This window comes from Pongo abelii, chromosome 8 (assembly GCF_028885655.2).
Source record: "Pongo abelii isolate AG06213 chromosome 8, NHGRI_mPonAbe1-v2.0_pri, whole genome shotgun sequence".
NCBI classification, from domain to species: domain Eukaryota; kingdom Metazoa; phylum Chordata; class Mammalia; order Primates; family Hominidae; genus Pongo; species Pongo abelii.
Genome location: NC_071993.2, coordinates 112174635 through 112198909, shown reverse-complemented (window position 1 = coordinate 112198909; position 24275 = coordinate 112174635). Strand labels below are relative to the sequence as shown.

The 24275-nt window shown below is 39.7% G+C and overlaps 1 protein-coding gene across 3 annotated transcripts in view; it reads right to left on the bottom strand.

Moving 5' to 3' along the window:
- SORCS3 (sortilin related VPS10 domain containing receptor 3) overlaps positions 1 to 24275 on the bottom strand; it is a 631492-nt gene that overhangs the window by 54220 nt on the left and 552997 nt on the right. For 2 of the 3 annotated variants that reach the window (XM_054522832.2, XM_024253734.3), the window contains 3 exons: positions 12038 to 12155; positions 10899 to 11032; positions 866 to 979 (listed from right to left, as the gene is read on the bottom strand). In XM_054522832.2, coding sequence (XP_054378807.1) covers positions 866 to 979; positions 10899 to 11032; positions 12038 to 12155 — 366 coding nt within the window. The remainder of the gene's footprint in view (positions 1 to 865; positions 980 to 10898; positions 11033 to 12037; positions 12156 to 24275) is intronic. The other variant, XM_054522833.2, reaches the window with a different exon arrangement.

The following is a 24275-nucleotide window of genomic DNA, read 5'->3' as shown; positions in this document are numbered from 1 at the left end:
CATTATGTTACAACTAGCTATGACAAAAGCATTGAGAAGATGAATAACTTGACTGAGATGACAGAAGATCCATTGGGAGAGTTAAGACTGGCATCCAGAACAACTCTGGTCCAGGGACCAGCAATACTGACATCACATGGGAGCTCACAGAAAGGAAGAATTCACTGCCACCCCAGATCTCCCAAATCAGAAGCTGCATTTTAAAAAGATCCCCAGATGACTGATAGGCACATTAACATTTGAGAGGTGCTGTCTTAAACCACTCATCTACTTGCCAAATCCGTTCTTGGTTATAGAGGCAGCAAAGGAAAGGGCAAGACAACAAATCTTCAAGAAAATGTTTTTCAAGCATCCGAAAGAGTAACCAATACATGAACAAAGAGATAAACACACATGTAATTTGAGAATTCCTGAAAGGGGTCCTTGACATTTTTATTCCAGGAATTCCTAGAATAGAACTTTTGAATTTTCAAGTTTTCAGCGTCAGTGTCAGAGAGTTTCAGTTCATCTTTCACTAGAGAGTAGTGTAATATCTGCACATCACTTGTATGAATTTAATTCACTTGAGTGTCAAGGAATAAGACTACATAACCTTCTAGAAGAGAAGGGTTAACCAAAACAGTAACTATGGTCTTTCATAAGTAAATATTGAAAGGTATTGAAATCTGGTTGATCAGAAATCTCTTCTGATGCTCCCCAAATAGATATTCTCAGCTAAAGAACTCTTCACTTCCCCTTAAATGCCATTTGTTATAAACAGACTCTATCTTCACTCCATTGTATTCAATAGCAATGCATTTCCTTTGGTCCTAGTTTAGAGAAACAGGAAAACAGTGAGCTGAGTTCCTGTAGGTGTTTTACTTACCCAGTGCTGTTAAGGTAGCTTTGACCAAGGCTGCAGTCCTTTGATGGGGATGCTGGATTGTACCAGAAAGCTGGGACACACTGGCTCTCCCCATGTCTCTCATACCCATAGTCACTGTCAGGAAAATGAATATTGCATAGTAGTATATATGTACAAATGCTAAAATAACCGCAGGCACACACAAACATATACATTTCCCTATTGCCATCCAGAAAGTCATAAAGCATTGTTTTAAATATCCCCAGTGAGGGCAAATATTCATATTTTGAAAATGAACTTTTAGCTTTATAAATAATTCCATATCATTTGGAGTCCAGTCGACAGAACAAAATAGCAACTTAGCAAATAGAAATTCTAGGTTTAAAAAGGTATTGATATAAATAATGTGGCAGGTACATTGGCTGGGGAGTAAATGTGGAGGATGCTGTTAAAAGTACATTTTAAGTCACAGTAGAATTATTGAAATAAGTACATGACAACAAAGACAATGACTCACCCTCTCTGAAACAAGTATGTACATGTCCATTCACATGGACACATAGAGCCATTCAAACTTTTCCTGACTAGATAAAACAAAGGCCCCTATTTCCCTAAAAATAAAATAAAACTACACTGTAGCTCTTTTTGTGTGTTTCTTTAAAATCCTAGCCATAATAAAATGAAGAAAGAAAGTCCGCTACGATTTCTTTCCCCTCTTCTCCCTGATGCAAAATGGGAATGTAACAGAGCAGTGTAGAAAAGGAGGTCCCCTATCTGAAGTCCAAACAGTGTTTCCCTACTTCTTGGAGTTTCAGAAGACCCCTGGGTGTGTAAATGTCAAAGCAGAAGTACAATAAAGTAGGTAGAAGGTATTATTGCTCTTGTAGCCAACCAGAGATCATTGAGGGTTGCTTCACTTGGCTGAATTCACGTTTCTAAGTTAAGCATCCTAGGGTTTTCTGAAACGCACCGATGGGGCAAAATAAACTGGACATATAAATATTAATCCATTAAGTGTTAATAAAACATAAAGCAGCAGAAAAGAAGTTGCTTTCTCAGAACCCACAACTCCTTTCCTTTTTCTGCTTCGTGCATATTCTTTGAGCCAAGATTTTGTGGAAGTCCAATGAAAACAGAGGCAAATTTTCTGTGTGTATATCTACAATAGGAATGAAGGGGAGAGGGGACTAAAAATTTAAATTTAATTCCACATCTATTTATAACTCACTATGTGCCCTGCCCTGTAAAATAATAATAATAATAAAAAACTTAAAAAGGTGTGACAATCCTTGTCCTCAAAGGGTTTTCAGTCTTTGGGGGGGAGAGATACAGCATACCCCAAACATGACTAAAGAACAGAATAAAACCATATGCAGCACGGCACTAAACAGTAGAGCTAAGAAGAACCAATTGATTAATGAGCTCATACACAATATCTTCCGAGTCTGACCCCACCCCACCTTCTTACCCATCTTCCCATAAAACTCTTAACTGAACACTTCTAGCCAGCCTTTTCAACCCTCTTTATCTTTTTATATGTAATCCCTCAGGCTTGAAGCATTCCACTTTTTTCTATGTTTGGTAGTTTCCTACTTATCCTTCTTTAATATCTAGGTCATAGAAGGCCATCGCTGGTTCCCTAGACAAAATCTTTGGGGTCATAACCTGTTGGTAACTATAAGTGGAAGCTACAAAAGAGCAGTGATAATTTTCAGTTTTTGTTTGTTTGTTTGTTTTTGGCCAATATGAATTTGGAACAGTACCTAGGACATTTCAGGCATTAAATATTTATTGGGTAAACGAATTCCAATTACATTAGAAAGCAATTGCAGCTGGGCACAGTGGTTCACACCTGTAATCCCAGCACTTTGGGAGGCCGAGACGAGTGGATCATCCGAGGTCAGGAGTTTGAGACCAGCCTGGCCAACATGGTGAAACCCCATCTCTACTAAAAATACACAAAAATTCGCCAGGCATGGTGGCAGGAGCCTGTAATCCCAGCTACTTGGGAGGCTGAGGCAGGAGAATCGCTTGAACCCAGGTGGAGGTTGCAGTGAACCAAGACCGCACCACTGCACTCCAGCCTGGGCAACAAGAGTGAAACTCCGTCTTAAAAGAAAAAAAAAATATCCCATTGCATTACATGATTGCATTACATCTATCTCTGCAGGAAGACTGTGGGCCCATAACTGATGCTACAGTGTGGACTGCAGAGAGTAGCCCCAAGTGCCCAACAGATTCCTGTGGAGTTAATGTGACAATAATCATGGATTTCTACATAGAAAGGTGGAATTTGAGATCAGTCTTATATTGGCATGTTTAAATGAAGCTGGAAGGAAGGAAGGAGAAAGAGACACTTCTGCCAAGTAAATGTTTTGGTCAAGGCTTCTGATTAACTACTGGAGATCTCTCAGTCTGACAATTCATATGGACTCAGTGTTGTGCCAGCTTGTAATAGCCCATGAGAGCTCACAGTTAACATCTCAGAAATTTTGCAAGCTAATTAATGGTTGTTAAACAAAGCCACTATTAAAAATGAAATTGTATGAAATTTCAATTATATAAATTATATTACAAAGGTAATACTTAAAGCATACATTCTTGATTGCTATATTTTATTATTATATATAATATATATTATATTAAAATATTCTATCATTCTATTGTCCATGCTATTGAGGTGCTTTACATCCATGTATCTGTATGGTGGGAATATTATATAATGTTGTGGTAGTAGCTATCTCTCCCCAATTCTGCATTCACTCATGTCAGGTCGGTAGTTTGAAATCTGCCATGATGGGAATATGTATGATGATCAGCAGATACCATTAATCAGGGAGTATTAATTTGTTTGTTCCCAGAGAGCCAGCAGTTAAATATTTCCAAGCACACCACTGGATCTCTTATTTCTCTTTTTTTTTTTTTTTCTCTCTGAGACAGAGTCTCACTCTGTCACCCAGGCTGGAGTGCAGTGACGCGATCTCAGCTCACTCACACCTCCGCCTCCCAGGTTCAAGTGATTCTCCTGCCTCAGCCTCCAGAGTAGCTTGGATTACAGGCACCCACCACCATGCCTGGTTAATTTTTGTATTTTTAGTAGAGATGGGGTTTCGCCGTTTGGCCAGGCTGGTCTCAAACTCCTGACCTCAAGTGATCTGCCCACCTCAGCCTCCCAAAGTACTGGGATTATAGGTGTGAGCCCATGTTCCTGGCCTGAATTACTTATTTCTAAGCATTTTTTATCTGTGGAACTATTGGGCTGTGGTGTATCCTCACTACTTATCAAAAATTCTCCAGTTGTTTTCTGAGGTAAATCTATTGAATGTCCTATTAACCCTAGGGATTACTGGTAATCTATGAAGGAAGGGTGCTCTCTCTCAAGCAATTTTAAGAATGAAAGAAACATCTTAATGGTCTTTGCTAAATATAACCATGTTTAGCAGTTCTGTTGAGCTCTGCTACCTGTCAGAAATGCAGTAATTTTAATAGGTGCACCAGGCATGTTACTTTGCTCCAAGAGTAAAAGAATTTCATTAATATTTAACAACATTAGTGGAAACTGGCTGCCTCCAAGTTGTGGACTTCTTCATTAATTTCTCCTAAATGTATATTAAAATATCTCATACAGCCCAACCTCCTTCCCAGCTCCGAAGCCTGCATGATTTAGACAAACAAGCAGCTCCAGCTGTTGCTCCAGCTTCCTGGGGAAAGGCGTTTTTCTGTTGAATTGTGAGGTTTGGACAGAATGCACCAGAAAGTTTGATTTGCCTCAGGGAAGTCTGCTGCTGCAGATTCTGCAAACACACACACATTTTCCTTCAAGAAATAAGTCACCTCTATGTCTTTCTCAACTATAACAGCTTTAGAAGTTCTAAAAGTTTAGGGACAACTTTTTCATTTCCGGGAACCTGTATGTCTTCCAAATCCCATCCAGGGAAAAGGCTTAGATTCTAAAGGAGGGATAGCCAGGACAGTTTAGAAATAATAATAATAATAATAATAATAATAATAATAATAATAATAATAATAAACCTCTGCATGCCAAAATAGGAAGGGATACTTTCATTCTTGGATCCAATCTGCTAAGTTGGTAGACTGGAAAAGAAAAGCAAAAAGAAGAGAAATGACTTTGCCAAAGATTGTACACAGCTGACAGTGGCAGAGGTGATAATGGAGACTCCTGATCCCTGCTCAGCATGAGTCCAATCCCATAGGGCACCCACTGGCTCATTAAGGAGGCCCCTAGTCCCCAGGAATGACATTCTGAGACTCTTGGAGACAACCAAGAAGTCATGGTCTCTTCCAGACAAGCTGCAGGGGCTCTCAGACCACTCACAGCCATATCACAGCCTCCCTGATTCTCATTTCTCCATCCTCCCATCTGCCAGTTGAGATTCCAGTACTAGTGATCTACAGGCATCCTGTTCCACTTTAGCAGGCAGGGTAGCATGGTAGGTTTGGGATTAGGCAGATAGAGGTTCTTGGTAGGCATGGAGTGAGCACTCAACAAACACAAGCAGGCCCAACAGCAACAAAAACAATGGATTAATCATTAACATCATCATTTAGCTAAGACATAAGCCCAAATACAGCCATAAAGAAAGATTACAATTATATCCCAACTATTTCAGAAAATGTTTGGAAAATCCAACAATCATTCCTCAAATATTTCTCCTAATCTAATGTTTTCTTTAGGTTTATGTTTTCTTAGTCTCTTATTTATTTCTTTGAAGTACTGCCTATTTTCCTTTTCTTCCTCAGCAGGAAGTCTACATAGTCCCACCACCACCTCCTGTAGGAAGCCTTCCATGATTACTTCAGGTCACAGTGATCTTTTTGTTCTCTTTGTTTTGTGTATCTATAGCACATACAGTCACAACCAGTGCTGTTCAATAGAACTTTCTATGATAAGAGAAATATTTTATATTAAGCTAATATGGTAGTCCCTAACTAGTGCAATTAAGGAATAACATTTTTTATTTCATTTTAATGCAAATAACCACATGTGACTATGACAGCTTTGGACCACAAAATTCAGCATTTAATTATACTCATTATTTTCTGCTATGCCTTCTTTTAGTGCAATAACTCTTGTATATTTTGTAAATTTTGTATGTTTTGTATATTTTGTAAATAACAATGTTATTGTCTTGTTTATCCTCTCACTTGTCCACTGTGGAAACACATCCTTGCTTGTGCTCCATAGGCAGAGTACTCAGGCTTACTCTGGGGAACCACTAGATTAATGTACTTCAGATACATCTGAATGTATGTGCTGTGACACCCCCAAAACTCCTCCCCTGTCTTCTACATCACCACTCAATAAACTTGCTTTGTGGATATAGTGCCATATGGGACATGGAAGTAGCCAGTAATACATACTAAGACTCAGGACTCTGAAGTCAGAATAATATTATCCTGAGTGAATTACTTAACATCTCTGTGTTCCATTCCTTTATCTGTAAAATGTCTATAAGCAGACTCTCCTTCTGGGATTTCATTGAGAAGATTAAGATAATTCATCTCAAAGATGTGGTAAAACATCTGCTTACATAGTAGGGGCTCAGTAAAAGTTTTCGTCGAGTGAGAAGTTAGGTGAATGAGTGAAAGAAAAGAACTCCTGGGCATAATAATTTCTGGTTCAACCTGGTTTCTCACTGAACAAGTGAATTCAGGTCTCCTGGAGTGCTACTCCCTCTCAAGAGCCCTCATGTGACTTTAGAGGAGCCCCCTCGTGCACCTTTTCTGACTGCCTGCTGGTCTCTAACAAACTTTACTCTCAATAAGGATTTGTTCCTGGTCTTTCTCCAGCGCCATGATGGAGGTTGCTGCAAAGTGGCTCTCTAGGGTACGCTTGAGGCTGGCGGATTTATGAGGCTTTTATGTTGAAACATCGATCTTTATGCAGAATTCATACTTATTACTGATACTTGCTCTGGAGAAAGTTGTGGAAGTGAACGTTTTGCTACAAATAAATGCTTCTGAGAATCTAGAAAACCTCCTCTTTTCTTGCAGAAGAGGGACAGAGGTAGAAAATATCTTCCCTCTGTGAACCAAGGTTGCAGTCCTCAATTCTTCCACCAAAGTGAAGACATTTAATTCATCCTCCCCAGCCTTTACTCTTCCTTCCCAAACTGATTGAACTAGGTGATACCCTCTCTCGGCTGTCTCTGAGGCTTGAACTTTTCCTAGATCAATCAAATGAACCTGCCCTGATTTGGCCTAGGGAAACATCTAAATGGACTGTGCATGATAATCACTGGTACTAACTGCACTGGGTATTTCAGATGCCTTAGCTAATAACACTTCCTGCTAGAGAGGACCACTGAGAAGCGGACAAGGCTATATGCCGTATGCTGATTTCTAGCATTAGCATTAAAGACCAGCAAACAGACAAACTGTATTTGATGGAAAAACTGTATCTTTTAACCAATCACTATGCTTATTGAAGTTAACTTAAAAACAAAAAGACAATTTCAAATATTCAGTCTCATTGTCCCCCCAAAAATCACTGTAAATAATTCAGAAATTTCAGTAATCAAAAACAACTTCTCCCCTACTCAGTAGTAGTAAAAAAAACTTTATAGGCCATGTGATTTTTTTTGTTTGTGTTCTGAGATTATGACCACAAACCCAGCATCAAGCCTTGTCTACTTCTCTACTCTACTCAAGTGGTTCTCTATATTCTTTTTAATATGAAGTGTGATTGGCTATAGAAATGCAAACATACACCACCTTATATATAAAAAAAAAATTCTATAAAATATTTTTGGAGACCATACACCTATTATGATTCTAGTACCAATGGTCGAAACTACTTCATCGGAAATTGTTTCAGTGTTGAGGAAACATTCTACCTTATATTTCCTCAACAGCAGTAAACCCAAGTCCTTTGGGGATGAGTTTTAATTTTAGAGTAACTAAACTTGGAAACTATTTTTTTCTGAAGCAAAATGAATCTAAAATAATAAAGACTTGTTTGATTTCTTGAGAAATGGCAGGGTGTAGAGAAGAGAATGTGGAATTTAACTAAATCTGCACTTGAACCCCAGCTCATTCTCTCCTAGGGATGTAACCTTGATCAAGTAACCTATATCCAAGATGTTTCTTCTCATTAAAATGGCAATAATAAAGATCCTGACATTACAGGGTCTTGGATCCACATGGTACCTCTACCAGTGCAAGTATGAGAACCACAGAAGGCCTTGTAAAGGCTCCCCCTCACCTCTCCCACCATGCTTTACTTATAGATGGATTCTGACAGCACTCCCTAAAGAAGGGTTCAGAAATACTTTGAGCAATGCCAACAGTATTGAAGTAAATGGATAAGACCCCAAGATACTACTCTGAAAACAGTGCTTATTTGGATGTATAAGTTCTGGTTTACTTGCAAAAATACCACAGGGACCACTTAACCCTAGGGTGTAAGAATAACAACAGTAGCAACAGTAGCAGCAATAGCTAGCCTATGTTGTATTTCTATGTTATACATCAGTAGGATAAATGTCTTATCTATATTAATGATGTATATTAATATATTAATTCATGTATTCTTCCTTAGGACCCAACGAAGTAGATGTTATGTATTTTTATTTTGCAGCTGTAGAGATGAAGTCACAAAGATTAAGAAAACTTGCCAAGGTCAAAAACTGTGACTATCAGTGCTAGAATTTTTGCCCAGACCAGTAAATGTTAATGGAATTACGATGAGAAAATACTTTACAGTTCTTATTTCTTCTCACTTGTGATGCTACCCAACAATGGGTGAGGGTCTATTATGGCACACAGAGACACAGGAGAATATGTATCACGACAAATTCAAAGACAGTGTGCCTCAATGGAGTTAGTCTGCAGAAGGACATAAGGAAACCTGAAATTAATATTCTGAATATTCAGGTTGACATCAATATGTCACAAGCCATAATTTTGAGTAGCCTACTGCACTCATTGCTGTGACTATTTTTGCTTAATTGTGACTAATAATTGAAAATATTTTTCACAATGTGAAAATATACTTTGTTGCCAAGGGCTCAAAATGGTCACAGAAAGGACTCTGCTAGTCAAATTTAAATTACATTTAGTATATCTCATTTTCATGAATTTCACTGAAGCCATGCTTTCCCAGGTATGAGTTTAAGGATAAAGAACAGGTGGAGAGCAGTCAGAGTCACTCCTCTGGCTTCCAGTTATACTCCTAGCAGAAAGTGGGAAACAAAGGATAGTTTCTAGTACAAATCAAGCTAAAAAACCAGCTGGATGAAATGAGGCTGGAAGGAGTGAGGCTGCCATTCAGGGGCAGATGCTCTGTGCCCACTTGGACTTACTTTGGCTATTTGATGCCAGATAAGCCCAATAGCAGCTCTATCATTGCCCTGCCCCTCCCAAGTTTAGAGGCCAATGCCCAATCCCTTAGTTTTGTCTTTTAACAAAGACAAAGCTGAGATGGGCTACCAAAATAATCAAATTGAACTTTAGCTTTTTATTGTGATGCAGAGGAAGAATTCATCCAGCTGGGATCGGAGTGCTATGTACCCATTCCCAGAATTGGGGAGGTTTTTGACCCTCCTAAAAGGAACAATGTTCAGAAACATGCTACAACTCTTTATTGAATGTTTGCTGTGGGCCAGGCACTGTGGATGCAGAAACAAGGAAAGTCTAAAACTCCTGCATTCCCAGCACTTACATTCTACTGGAGAAAGATAGGTGATAGTAGAACAATCAAAAACATGTTCATTTTGTATGGCAATTAATACTAAGGAGACAATAAAACAGGGATATGCTAGACTGTGCCAGGGTATAGGTGAGATTAGGTGGTCTCAGAAGGCATTTCTGAGAAGCTGATATTTTTGCTGAGACATGAGTGACTCAAAGATGCCAGCTATACTAAGATTTGGAAGAAATTCTTGCATTTTCTGCTCCCTCTGCTAGGAGTGAGCCGGGATTAATAAAGGTGCAGGAGGTGGTAATGTGGTTGCAATACAGTGAATGAGGTAAGAACAGTAAGGAATTTAGACATAAAGGTAATTGCAGGGCCAAATCACCTACAATGGAGGAAACTAAGGAAAGAAGATTAGATTTTAAGTGAGGGGGAAGATATTGGAGTATTTTAAGTGTAGTAGTGATAAGATGTGGTTTGAGTTTTTAAAATACCATCTCGGTTGCTGTGAGGAGAATGAATTTTAAGTGACAAGGGTGGACGTGGAGAGAGTTCGATTCCTGGAGTGATACAGACAGCTGCGAGATGGAAAGAAGTGATTTGAGTTAGAATGTGTTTGGGGGGTAGAAACTGCAAGGACTTGCAGATGGCCTGGATCTGACAGTGAAAGGAAAGGAGAAACCAAGCCCTTCTGGCAACTGAGTGGATAGCTGTGTGTTTTATTGAAATTGGAAAAACTGGGCAAGGGACTCCTTCCAATGAGGGGGATTCAAGAAAAGCTTTGCTTTGGCTGCCTTAAGTTTGATATCCCTGGTAGTGAATCAAGAGGAGATGAATGCTGAGTAGATAGCCAGACACATATGTGTCCAACCAAGAGAAGGGGGAGGCCAGGGCTAGAGGTAAATATTTGGAAATTTGGGAGTAATTGTCTATAGGTGAGATTTGAATTTCATTAAGTGAGATTTAAGGTTGTTGATTGCTGTTATTAGGGGGAGAAAAAGGAAATAATAGAGAGGCCACGTGGAAGAGCACAATGAGAGTGCATGTGGCTGGAGGCAACAGCAAGGCAGTAGCTCTCTAACCTCTGTCAATGCCCAGCCCAGCTTCTCCAGTAGTTTCCAATACAGCTGCTCAATGCAGATGAGAAGAAGCCCCCCGAGGGATGCTGCTCTGATAGAGCAGTGACTCTCTCTGTGAAAGTGCCTCAGCCTGTCCTCCTTCCGGGGATGCAGACTTCCCATCTGGCCCAGTAACTGGGATGGTTGGGCCCACAGGCCAGCAGATACATCTCCTATCTCTGGGTCATGCTTCCTCTCCTAACTTCATCTTCACCCCACCCCACTCCACAGACAGGTGAAGACCTGGTTGGAATTGGTAATGAAATGCCAAACAACTCACCACTCGAAGTCCCAATTGGCACAGACACAGGGTTCTGAGACCACTGATCCTGAGTGGTCTCGGCCCAGGGCACACTGAGCTCCTGGCTTACGTTTCTTGAATATTTTCCTTTCTCCCATGACACAAGGCTCTCCCTTAGAGAGAAATTCCATAGTGTGAGAGACAGAAAAACAAAAAGGTGGTGAAATAAACCAGTTGTCAACAAGAAGCATTAGCCTGTTCATTCTCATTTAGGTACTTTACGTAGCAGTCTCATTCTCAGTAATGATCCAGGAGTTTCAAGAATAAAAGTGCTAATCTTTTACTACCACATAAAAGGAACACTATGGAAGGTGGGCCCACTTCTACCCTCCACCCACCCAAGCCAGTGATGTCTACATCATCCTGTTTCTGCCCCACCTCCATAGAGAATGTAAGGACTCCAGGCATCTTTGCAGACCACCAGGTACATTTGCCCAAATGGCTTCAGTAGCAATTCTAGTGGAAAGGAGCCCATTTCTGGCACATTTTTCACATTGTCTTCAGAGGGAAATTGAAGTTGACCCAAAATGTTCCTTCTCTATGATAAACGACCATGCCCAAATCTTAATTCCCAGTCAAGAACAAAGAAAGGAGAAGCTGATACAAATTACAAGGACCCAGTGGTTCTGAAGAACGCAGAAGCCTGCCTATTTCTCACAGCAGTAAATATCTACCATTGCTAGACCTACCCACCCTGACACCCTTTCTCAGTGGACCTGTTCCCAGTGCTCTGGGTCCCTTATTTCAGGTTAGTCTGAGAAATGCTCTCGCCTTCCACATTGGCAGATAAAATGAGCAACTCTTGGAGGCCTTCTAGCTGTAAAAAGCTCATTTCTCCATGGATAGAGCTAAAACCCCAGGTTATCATCATCACCTTTCCCCCAGGCAGCTCAGTGACCTCAATTAGTAGATAGGATCCCAGGGTGCGAGATAGTTCCTAAATATCATCTGGCCCTACTGGACCTGAGTGTGTTTCACCCTTTTCTCCAAATCCACACCCATATCCTCAGATGACCCACTACCTTCCTCCCCTAAATAGGAAGGCTCAGATAAGACCCAACCGGGCTTGCACTAGCTCCTCCTCCTCAAAGCCAGCACTCCACCTCCCTGGGGTGTACCTGATTGAGCAGGTGCCAGGTCTGATAGTCCTCTTTGGTGCAATGCCGGCTGAAGATAGATTTGTAGTCCACTTTCACCAATTGCCACTCGGAGCGGAGGCTGAAGTGGCCAAAAACTCTAAGTGTTTAGGGGAGGAGTGGGAGACACAAGTGGAGAAGGTCCCATAGTCAGTCACTAATGCACAGAAACTGGGAAGGAGATAGAGATTCACTGCAGCCTGGACTTTAGTTGTTCTTCCAAAGTGAGTTCCTTGAGGGCCATTGAGGAGAAAGCCCACTATCCATACAATTCAATCAACTGGCATGTCATTCACAGTGGGTTTCAAATCAACCATTTTTTAAATTGAAAAATAATATATGTCTAGTACAGGAAGCATTTAAAATATAGAAAGCCCAGTAAAGAAAAAAAACTGGGACTGGTAGTCCCAAACTCACCACCCATTATAAAACCCCTGTTCAGATTTAGATACACAGCCTTCCCATTTCTCCTTAATGCAAGCACTGGCATTTTGCCTACCCATGTCCACGGACAGGGACTCAGTTTCCTCATCTGTAAAGCGGATTGTACATATATGTGTTGGGGTAGAAGGAGTGAATTTGCTAATTTAAAGTACAACTATGCCAACTGCAAAGTCCTAGTTGAATTTAAGTGTGTTAGTTGAAATTCCATTGTTTAACGCACGTGAATACCTACCCTCCCTCCTCCTTCCTTAAAAAGAAAAAAAATCACAGCAGACTCATAAAAGGAACCCATATTTATGTATAGTAAAGAAGCACACCATCTGTGACTTAGATAATCAATACTGACCTTTTCAAAGCCCAGCAGTTGATTGCCCTATAAATATGAATGATCAATTGTTTCTAGAAAAATAGAAAAAAAAAAAAAGACTGATCATCCATACTCTACTCAGGTGGCGTGTCTTGCAATTACAATGCAAGACATCTATCATAGTGATGTAAAGGGGAGACCGATCATGCTGTGAACTTAAAACAACTGAAGTCTTTCAAGGAATTGGATGGCTTCCATTTCAGCAAGACTTAATCACACTACCAGCCCTGGATTCTCCTCTGTCCAAGTTCAGATACTGTTATGGTGACACCTACAAGATTAACTCTCTTCCTGGGTCATTTTCTTATGCTCTCTAATAGATGAGGACGCTTATGGGAAAGGTACAGACTGACAAAACTTGTGAAATGAGGAAGAATATAGAGTTGCTTTTGTAGATCATCCAATTTACAATACATCTCAGGATCAATTTTGAATGTGCTTCAGATAAAAGTTAAATAAAACCTAGAGCCTTATCTAAAAGAAAATTAAGCAGACTTTGAAAGAGAGACAGGATCTCTCCTTTAGTACAACTACATGGGTTTTGTGTGGATCTAAGCTCAGCATGGGGTAGGAGAAGCTCTGAGCCTAGAATACCCAACATATGCAGCTGACACTGTGGAGCAAAGCAAACCTAACTCCCTCTCCCTGGGTTCTCTCTGTTCTCTTGTAGTCTTGCTAAATCCAGTGGTTTCCAAATCCAATTCATCGATGCCAGGTCATCCACTAAGGTATTTCCATTTCTTAGCTCTGAATTCATTTTACATAGTGGTCAGTCAGTCCATTTTAAATCTTTAACAAAACAGCTCTCTCTTATCAAACATTTTTGCTTGTTTGAAGAGAGGACAGTTAAACTGATAAGCTCATCAAGGGAAAACGAAACAAACAAACAAACAAACAAAAACAGTGGGAGAAGACCTTGACGGATATCTTTTTTTTCTCTATCCAGCCTTCAAAACTCTCGCATTCAGACACCACTTCCAGCAGTAAGTCTTCCCTGATTGGAATACTCCTAGTGCAGGATGTTAATGATGCTAAACCATATATTTCTGTTGACTCCACATAGTTCAAATTTACTTCCTGGATCACAAAAAACATCATGTCAGATTAATCACATTCCTTTCTATTAAAAGGTTACTAGGCAGACAGAAGAGGAAAATGTGAAGCACATGATTTACCTGGATACCAGCATGGCATTTGAACAGGGTCTGTCATAGGAATCTTGACAAAATGATTGAGAAAATATGAGCCAGGTGCTTGGTAAAATTATGTGGCTGAACAGTACCCAATGAAGACATTAAAATCAACCAAGAGGGAGGTGTGAGTAGTCCGCTGCAAGGTTCTGTTGTCTGCTCTTTCTTGTTCATCATTTTTATTAATGACTTGAAGACATGAAAATAATGGTCATCATTGGAAATTGAATTTTTTTGATGACATAAAGCTGGAGGAAGCCCTCAATATGCTCAGTGGCAGAAGCAAGACTCAATAAGGTCATGACAGACAGACTAAAGAGATAGGCTTAATTTAATAAGGTGTGATGTAACCCGGAGAAATGTTAGCTAGATCCTCTCCATGGTAATTACATAAGTACCAGATAAAAGAAATGGGGCTTGGTACTTTTCAGGTTTAATAGTAATAATAATAGCAGCTTAAGAGTTTCCACACACAATGCGAACACTTCAGGGAGACATAAAATATTTAACGTGATCTTGAAATGCATTAACAGAATTATATGTATTATCTAGAACCAAAGAGGCAATAACCTGGTTTTTTCGACATTAACCAGATCACCAGGAAAATTGTGGTTGCTTTTGGCTGTTACCATTCAAGAAGGATATAGACTGAGTGTTTGAATCTACAGCACATGTTTGGGCTTTGGTAGTGGTGGTGAAGTATGAATCTGCTTAAATTTTAAACAAACAAAAAAGTGCTTAATGGCACATATGTACTCATCTGTAAAGAAAAATCACATATATTTTATCAGATTATTCAAAGGGGTTCATCGTTCCTAAAGTTTAAGGACCACTGAAGAAGAGAGTGACTAAGACGGTACACTGCATTGAATGGTAACCTGCAATAAGATATGACCACTTCCTATTCCCTGGAACTGTGAATGTGACCTTATGTGGGAAAAGCATCTTTGCACTTATAAATTGGGTCTTGAGTTGAGATCATCTTGGATTATCAGGGTGGGCTCTAAATCCAATGACAAGCATCGTTATAAAAGACACAAAGATGAGTAGCACGCAGTGAGGAGAAGGCCATGTGAAGACAGAAGCCAAAATTGGAGTTATGCAGCCCAAGCCAAAGAACACCTGGAACTTCAGGAAGATGGAAGAAGCAAAGAATGAATTCTCCCCTAGAGCCCCAGGGGAGTAGAGGCCTGTTGACCTTTTGATTGTGGACTCTAAACTCCAGAACTACAAGAGAATAAATGTCTGTTCTTTTAAGCCACTAAGTTTGTTACAACAGCCACAGGAAACTAATACAGGTGGCAATATGATCCAAGACCACTTTCATCTACCCAAACTGCGGTGTAAGAACTGAGGCTGGTTAACCTGGACATGACTTAGGAAAGTGCAGCAAGGGAAGAGCAGCAGGTTGATATTCTAGGGAGCTCTCTTGCTTGAAAAAATAAAAGTGTGGAAGTTTATAAAATGTGAGAGAACTTTCTTTTTTTTTTGAAACGGAGTTTCGCTCTTGTTGCCCAGGCTGGAGTGCAATGGCACAATCTCGGCTCACCATAACCTCCACCTCCCTGGTCCAAGGAATTCTCCTGCCTCAGCCTCCCCAGTAGCTGGGATTACAGGCATGCACCACCACACCCAGCTAATTTTGTACTTTTTTAGTAGAGACAGTGTTTCTCCATGTTGGTCAGGCTAGTCTCGAACTCCTGACCTCAGGTGATCTGCCTGCCTCGGCCTCCCAAAGTGCTGGGATTACAGGCATGAGCCACCACACCTGGCCTGTGAGGGAACATTCTAACAACAGGAGCAAGAGATGCTGGAAAGTTAGTAAGCATAGAAATTCAAGCTCAGGCTTGATCTATGGAGCAGCATGCAAGCATCATCCATGTGTACAGCCTAACTGACCCTGAGCCTCTAAGAATGTCCATGTTGTTGGTCTTTCCAACTCTTTGAGATATCCATTACTGATCTCAGAGTGCTCATTTCAGGACAGAACACAGGAAGAGGTGCTCAGTCAGGACTTACAGACTTGTTCAGATTGTTCTGTTTTGCAATCCTCACAGGTACATTCCTTTCATGTACATTTCTTTGGCTTCTTTCCCAGATTTTCTTATATTGTGTTTCCCAGGTCTTTCCCCATACTGTAAATTGATACACTAATATGTTCACTCAGGAGTGTGCTAGTCTCCTCTCCCAGGAGGTCACTTTCGTGTATCAGATGCAAAATTTTAATCACTTAAACACTGGTAGGATTATGAGCTTTGCTCATTTTCTCAGTGGGCCCCAAATAAGATCAGTGGGGTAAAATCCCCTAGCAACTTTCAGACGTTAATGTATTCCACATCAATCCACCCATTGTCAGCTTAGGGAAGAGCAAAGTTCATTGTGGGCCCTTTCCTATGGGGCATACATGACTCAGACACATGGTATCTTTTGTATAGACCCAGCTTCCCTAATTCTGTTCAATATCACATTAATTCATTGCTCTTCTGATTAAAGCTTATGGAAGCTGAAGAAATGACAGAAACATAGCAAAATAAGCAAGGGATGAAATTAAGAACTAATTCAAATTCAAATATTTTTCTTCTCTTTTCATGGATACCCAAGGAACAGATGTTAAAATTTACAACAAGATCTGTGGAAGTAAGAAACCAACAGAAAAATTGAAGTGGGCATCATCGTAAACCATGTCCATCACTTTGGAGGGATAAACACTGAGAAGGTCCTCTTGATCCTGAACTAGGAAAAGAGAAAGCCCAGACCACTTCTAATTGATAATAATAATTTTGAAAATAATCAAGTTCCAGTAAAAGTTTCTCATCTGCCAGAAATACTCCTCTTAAGTTAAGGAGAGCCTGTTACCAGCAAAATAGGTACAGCACACTCCTCATATGTGTAGTACTTTTACAGAGGGAACAAAGTGGTTCATTTATCAATAGAATATTAAAGCCCAAGAGATAGCTAGGATGGAAGAACCAAAGGCATGGAGCATCTTTAAAAGGATACTATAATTCTCAAATCGGGTGATACTTATTTCAAAATGTCCTCTGTGATTCCTCTGGCAACACTGAGCTCTTTCTTCAGAAGCTCAAATGGTCCTGTTATCTCTAGACCAGAGGTTCTCCAACGTCTACATCAGAATCACCTACAGGGCTTGTTAAACACAGAATGTCTCACTCCCAGAGTTTCTTATTAGTACATTTGAGGTACCTAAGTATTTGAATTTCTAATTAAGTCCCAGGCTATGCCGATGTTGCTGGCCCCAGAACTGTATTTTGAGAACAACTTACCTAGACCATCAATCTAGAATTTCAGAAATTTCCTGTATCTTTGGTGAAATTTTTATCAACTAATTAAAAAGCTTCTTAAGCCTGGGGATACTTTTTAGTACTTCTCTGTATCCTACAGAACCTATCAACAGTAGTTGCTTGAAAAAGAATGGCTAATTGATCATTGAATGCCAACAGAAAAAAAACAAGGCAATTCTAGAGCGTGAAATTTTATTCTCAGGTCTTTGGCAAAGAGAAACTAATTCTTAGTATGGCCAAACTCACTGTTATTAAATCCCACTTCCTTGCAATTACCAAGATAAACTATTTTGACATCCTTTTTCAGAAACCCATTGCTAGCCCCCTTTTGAACTCAAAGCATATTTTCACCAACATAATCAAACCCCCATCATGTGAGATAATGTGGGTGAAAATTTTCAAAATCACAATAGACAACAAATGTTTATTACCATCATCATCATTTTTACTGTCGGAATCCTCATAGACTCACCCAAGGACTTTCTCATCAAGGACTTTCAATAGGCTTGGCTCAAAATCCCTTTTTCAAAGTATGTACTAATTTCATATGCTGGGACTTTCTTTTTTTATTTGACATCTTCCTAGTGAGCCTTGGAGAAAGTGAACACCTCATATATAAATATAGATGACCACCTGGAAACAGGTAGCCTACCCTTTGGTTTCCTGAGGAAGTTGCTCCCAACCACAGGAACAAAATAAATGAATTCTCTATGCTATTTCTCACTATATAGATTTTCAGAAAAAAAATCAATTACAATTTATAACTCCCATTTTTCTCTTTCCTTTTACCTTGCCACTTGGATTTTTCATGAGAGTATTTGACAACCACTCAAGATTCACCTTCTTCTTGGACTCTACAAACTTAAGAGGCCATCTCTGTCTTTTTCTAAAACTCCTCTGATTCTAAATGCCTACACTGCTAACATGACTCTGGTTACAGATGGTCTTCCTGTGCTCTTGAATTGTTGTTAACATATGGGTGGTCTGGGCATGGTCGCAAGAGTACTGGGCAGGGAAATAGAAGACTTGGCTTTTCCTAGACATGGTCTGCCATAAAATTAAGTAGGTGACCTTGAGCAAATCACTTCATCTCTCAAGGATTCATCTTTTTAATAAAAGATTATTTGAAATCAGTGACACGTGTTCAAAGAATGAGTTGCAGAAATAGCCTACAGGGAATGTGGCCCTTTCAAGACCATTTCTAAGAGTTTATTTTCTTTCAATCCCCATGTCTACCTCAAAGTACACCTCAATGTCTATGTCAAAGCTATCCATCTCCTGGTAACCCTATACACAAAGGATTTATCTATTACAGTCATTCATCTTTGTCTGCACTGGCATTTCTTTCATATAACAGGTGCTTAATAAATAGTTCTGGGTTGATTAATGATAGAATTAATCTAACAAAATCATTCACTTCTTCCAAAATTGAGGTAATAGCTTCATCTGCCCTTATTTCTGGGTCAAAGAATGTGACTGAGTTGTGTATCATTTGGAATATAGAAGGACAGAAACAATCTCAGGCAAGTAATTGCAGCGAATGCTCTGTCCCTTGTCACCCTGGACTGTGCTAGGATTTCCACAAACAAATATGATTTGCTGGGACCCTAAATAACCCACCTCCTTTAATCCACCATTCAGGCCTGAGTAAGCCTTTCAGGAAGGGGAGTAATTAATTTGAGGGAGGGAGGTGGTTCACAAAAATAAAAGACCTCATTAGAATTCTATACACAGAGAGGGTTAGCTACTCATTAATTAAATGATTTCAAAGGGGATCTCTGTATATAATTGCTATAATTTAGGTGGAAAGAATGCCACACTAAATGTAATTAGAGGACTAGGCTCTGTAAAGATGTTTTCCTCTTTATAGGAGAGCAGCTCTGGGTTACTTGACTCTCGCCTGCCTAGTCATTTGATTCTTTTGTAGCCTCCCAATTATGCCAACTTTTATGCATAGTTATGAAAGCTGAGAGAAGTTTCAAGAAGAGGATGGTTGACCACAATCCTTCAAGAAAGAATCAGAATTTGTTCCTAGGAAGCCACTAAAAAACGTCGAAAAGGAAGAACAAACAGTGCTTTGGGAGTTATATTAGTGGACTTCACTGCAGGCTGACTATTGAGTGCATCTTTGATCAAACTCAATTAAGATAATATTATTGAGTTTGATTTGCCATTGACTCACAACTGGGACGTCCTTCTTTTCTGTCCTCAGAGACTCCAGTGCCTGCAACTCGAGTTCTTCTAACCACCAACTGTCCCATTTCCATCTGCCAGACTAACATCTTCAGAAACAGAGCAGGGTGAAGCTGACTCTGCCAGCCCCTTCCTGAGTTTCTTCTTTCTGTTACTGCCTTGACTGGACTGTCAGTCTTCAGGCTAGAAGCCTCTGCATCAAGAGACACAGCTTCAACATGCTTTTCCTCTTCTTGGGATGGCTTACCCCACACCTTGTCTTGTCTAACTCCTACTCATTCTGTAAGCCTTAGGTCAAAATATAGGTAGTAGGTTTTGATTGGAGGATAAAAGGGGCAGGAGAAAAGCATTTCAAATCTAAACATTTTCTAGAGACCATCCTTATTTCCTCTTTAAGAAACAAAATGATTCATAAAGAACTCACGGTTTTGTTTCCAAATGTATGAGGTTTCTTCCTTTTTCTTTTCAAAGGCATACAAATTCATTAATGTGAGTATGGGCATGGAAGTCATACAGAATATAAAAAACTCTGAAGTTTTTTATTCTTTGTTTTCATTACAATCATTTTATTTAAAATCTCTATTTTAATTGCAAATATTTAAAGAGAATGTGGTTTCAATGATAATCAGCTCTTTGAAAGTAGTCTAGACATTGTATTTGGCTCAGTGTATGGTCAATATGTTGAAATACATTAAATGTTTAGGAACAGGGCCACACAGCAGGAGGTGAGTGGCTAGGGAGTGAGCATTACTGCCTAAACTCTGTCTCCTGTCAGGTCAGCTGTGGTATTGGATTCTCATAGCAGCGTGAACCCTACTATGAACTGTACATGCAAAGGATCTAGGTTGTGCATTCCTTATGAGAATCTAACTAATGCCTGATGATCTGAGGTGGAACAGTTTCTTCCCGAAATCAACACCCCCCACCTGCACTCTCACCCATGGAAAAATGTCTTCCACAAAACCAGTCCCTGGTGCCAAAAAGGTTGGTGACTGCTGCTTTAAATCAAGCTTCTAATAATGTTATTCAATATTCAAAATCATACTAACCTTTGGACTACTTGGTCTATTGGTTTCTAAGTGAGGTTGGACTACTTGGTCTATTGTTTTCCTATGATTGGAAACCTTTCATTTCTCCTTGCATATTTTATAGTCTTTATACTATATAATCACAAAACTGTACAGGTTTTGAGATTATTCTATTTTCTTGGTAGGTTATTCCTTTTAGTTGTAATTCAAATACTACCTTTCTATTATGTCCTCTCTGATCTTTCCTCCTTATTTCTTTTCCATCCTCAGAAGAAAATAAAATCACTCTCCTCTGAATTTCTGTAGCATTTTATCTGTATTTTGGGTATGACCCACAGCACTTCCAAAATGTATCAAAAATCATAGCATATGTACATAAGTGTCTTATTCTCTTTGCTAGATTTTAACTTCTTAGAACTTTGCAACTCACATAAGTTGTGCCTTATGCATCACAGGTGCTTGTCACATATTTATTGTCTGAGTGGCTGTAGAATAAAGTGCTTAAGCACAAAAGTTTTCATATTAGATGGCCGAGATGAGAGCCCCAATCCTGGAGCTACAGAGGGTTCCTTACACACTTTAAACTTACTTTCCTCATGTGCAAAATGAGGATGATAGCAGTATCTAACACGCTTTTGAGTTGTATTTTATAGTGATTGCTATAAATTAACAAATTAATAATTTTAAACAATTATTAGTAGAGTTACATATTATGATTATTTACATTGTCTTTGCTGGATGTCTAAGAACTTTGTGGGCAGACAGTGTGCCTTATGCTTTTATATCCCCATGATCCATACTCATAAGACTTTGCAAACAGTAGATCAGCAGATCTCAGTCAAATAACAATAATAATTAATATTACTAGGCCAGGCGCAGTGGCTCACACCTGAAATCCCAGCACTTTGGGAGGCCAAGATGGGCAGATCATGAGGTCAGGAGTTCAAGACTATCCTGACTCATATGGTGAAAAGCCGTCCCGTCTCTACCAAAAATACAAAAATTAGCTTGGCGTGGTGGCACGCACCTGTAATCCCGGCCACTCAGGAGGCTAAAGCAGGAGAATTGCTTGAACCCGGGAGGCAGAGGTTGCAGTGAGCTGAGATCTGCACTGCAGCCTAGGTGACAGAGCGAGACTCCGTCTCAAAAATAATAACAACAATATTACTAATATTAGTGAAAAATTATTGAACACTGAGGGTATGCTAACCACTATGCAGGGATCATCTCATTTTATTCATTATTCCCATTTAACAGATGAGGAAACTGAGGTTCAAAAAAGTTAAATAACTCATCCGACAAGGTTACACAGCAAGTAAATGATGAAGCCAGGAGTCAAACTTAGGCATTTGCAACAACCATTCTAAAACAATTCTCAGCAATGTGTGTTTTCAGCAAGGCTGTTACTCTTTTTTAAGTCCTTCATGACTCATTAGCAATCATTTAACTGCACAGTTTGGCACTGAGGTATGGGCAATGGGATCCTCTTACCTCCAGCTCCTAATAGCCTGTTTGCATAAAAGGCAGAAATGCCTTGAAATATATAAAACTGAAAGTACAGTTGGAGGAAAAAATGATAAATCTGCAGAGAAGAGGTTATCTAGAAAGTTCCAGTTATGACCCTATCTGTCTCAACGGCTAAAGCATCTACTGCATGAAGAACTATGTACTTGACTCTGAGCTATGAGTCTTTATTGGCTTGGCCTCCAGTTGGGAATCCCTGAGGCATACAAAAGAACAAACGGAATTATAAACTTTCAGTGCTGGAGGGGTCTTTAGGGATGAGCTTCTGACCAACCTTTTCACATGCTAGCTGGGGAAACTAAGGCCTGCTCAAGGACACAAAGAACTGGAACCCAAGTCTCCTGACAGCCAGCTCTTTCTTCCAAGCTGACTGCTCTTCATGGGAAACTTTCAGCTTGCAGGCAGAGTCATGGTGTGCCATATGTGACCGCAGCACCATGAAAACTTGAGGAATGCAGAGTAGAGAAGTGATTCACATCCAGGACTGCAGTTAACTAGGAAAGGCTTCAGCCAAGACTTACTTTCCAGATTTCACTGCCTTTTCTCCCAGGCTCCTGCGCCTAAAGGGTGCTCTGCATTTTCCAAACTCCAGCCTGCCATTCTGTAACTACAGATGTGCACTACCAGTTTCTTCTAAGACAGAGGATCTTTGATGTGCTAAGACGTGGCATTCCCCTGCACAGCCTTTCCCCTCACTTTATTGGATCAAATGAATCATCAGAATGACAGGGACAAAGATGAAATGAGCCTACTCCTATCCAGAGACAGCTTAACTATGCTGCTCATTGAGCCACTTGCGTGGGTGAAAGTCAGAAATACTAGGGTGCTAGAGTCTAAAATGGGTTTCATGGGTAGCCAGCAAGCTGAGGGCAGGCAAAGACCCTCAATTTACAAATAAAGAACCCCTGCTAGAAGTAAGGGAAGAAGAGAAATTCTCACATTGGTCCAGGGGTTTCCCTACATTCATATGTAGATAAATGAACTGTAATCAACTGCTCTCCAGTGACCCACTCTGGCTACATACAACTTTTCCCTATTGACACACTGGATTTATTTCTCATTCATCTAAGCAAATAGTTAAACATGCTGTGGATTCCGGTAAGTCATACACCATCTCCTCTACCACCTCCATCCAGGACTCAGAATTAGCCATTGCTAGGTAACCACAAATCCCGACTCAATCCTTTCACCCAGCTTCAACTCCTTTTATTGGCTGGATGTCATTAATTTGAGAGCAAATTATTACAAACCTGGAAAACAGTTCTAAAATGCCTGCAGATTTATGATGAAGTCATTTCACAAAAGGTCACAGGCAACCCTGCTATAATTAAATCTTTCATTAATTTTTAAAATACACAATAACTTACAAATGCAGCATAAATTAACCAGATGACCTTGAAGAAATTTAGAGAACTGTTTCAGCAAAGCCACTATTTAGCAATTTCCTGAAATTTTATTTTACAAGTAGAATTTGTCTATTTCCCATTCTTACCTCTTATTGGGTTCTAGTAGTATGTTTATTTGAAATGATTTAGTATTAATTTCATCAGGGCATTGGTTAGCACTGGGAAGTGATGGTACACAGTTGAGGCTCTTTCTTCCTCCAGATCACAACCTCAAAGGGATAGTAAGAGTGACCCACATCATCATCACGATAAACTCAAATGCAGCCCCTCCCTTTCATTATCTGGGAGATGATTTTTTTAAATGTCATTTTAAATTTATCATTTTGATAAATGATTTCCCTTTTTCTCATTATAAAAATAATGCACTCTCACCATGAAAAATTTGAAAACTAAAAAAATCTGTAGATAAGAAAATAAAAGCCTCACTGGAGGTAATGCTTTTAATATTCTGTGATGTTCCTTTGATTCATTGGCATGTTATTCTTTCTCAGGCTAGGCAAAAAGCAAAAATCAAACTGAAGCCAGGGTTAGAATCTTTGGAAGTTAGAGGTACCCTGAAGTCCTTAGGCCTTAGCACTATCTATCTCCCCCAATTTTTTCTCTCTTTTTTTTTACTCAGATACACACACTACCACCACCACCAGCAGCAGCAGCACCACCATCATCTAAAAAGCTCAGAATTGGATTATAGAACTGATTCCATGAATGCCAGAGCTGAAATAAAGCTCATTCAAAATTGATCTTTCCTCTCCTGAGGACGGAAGTG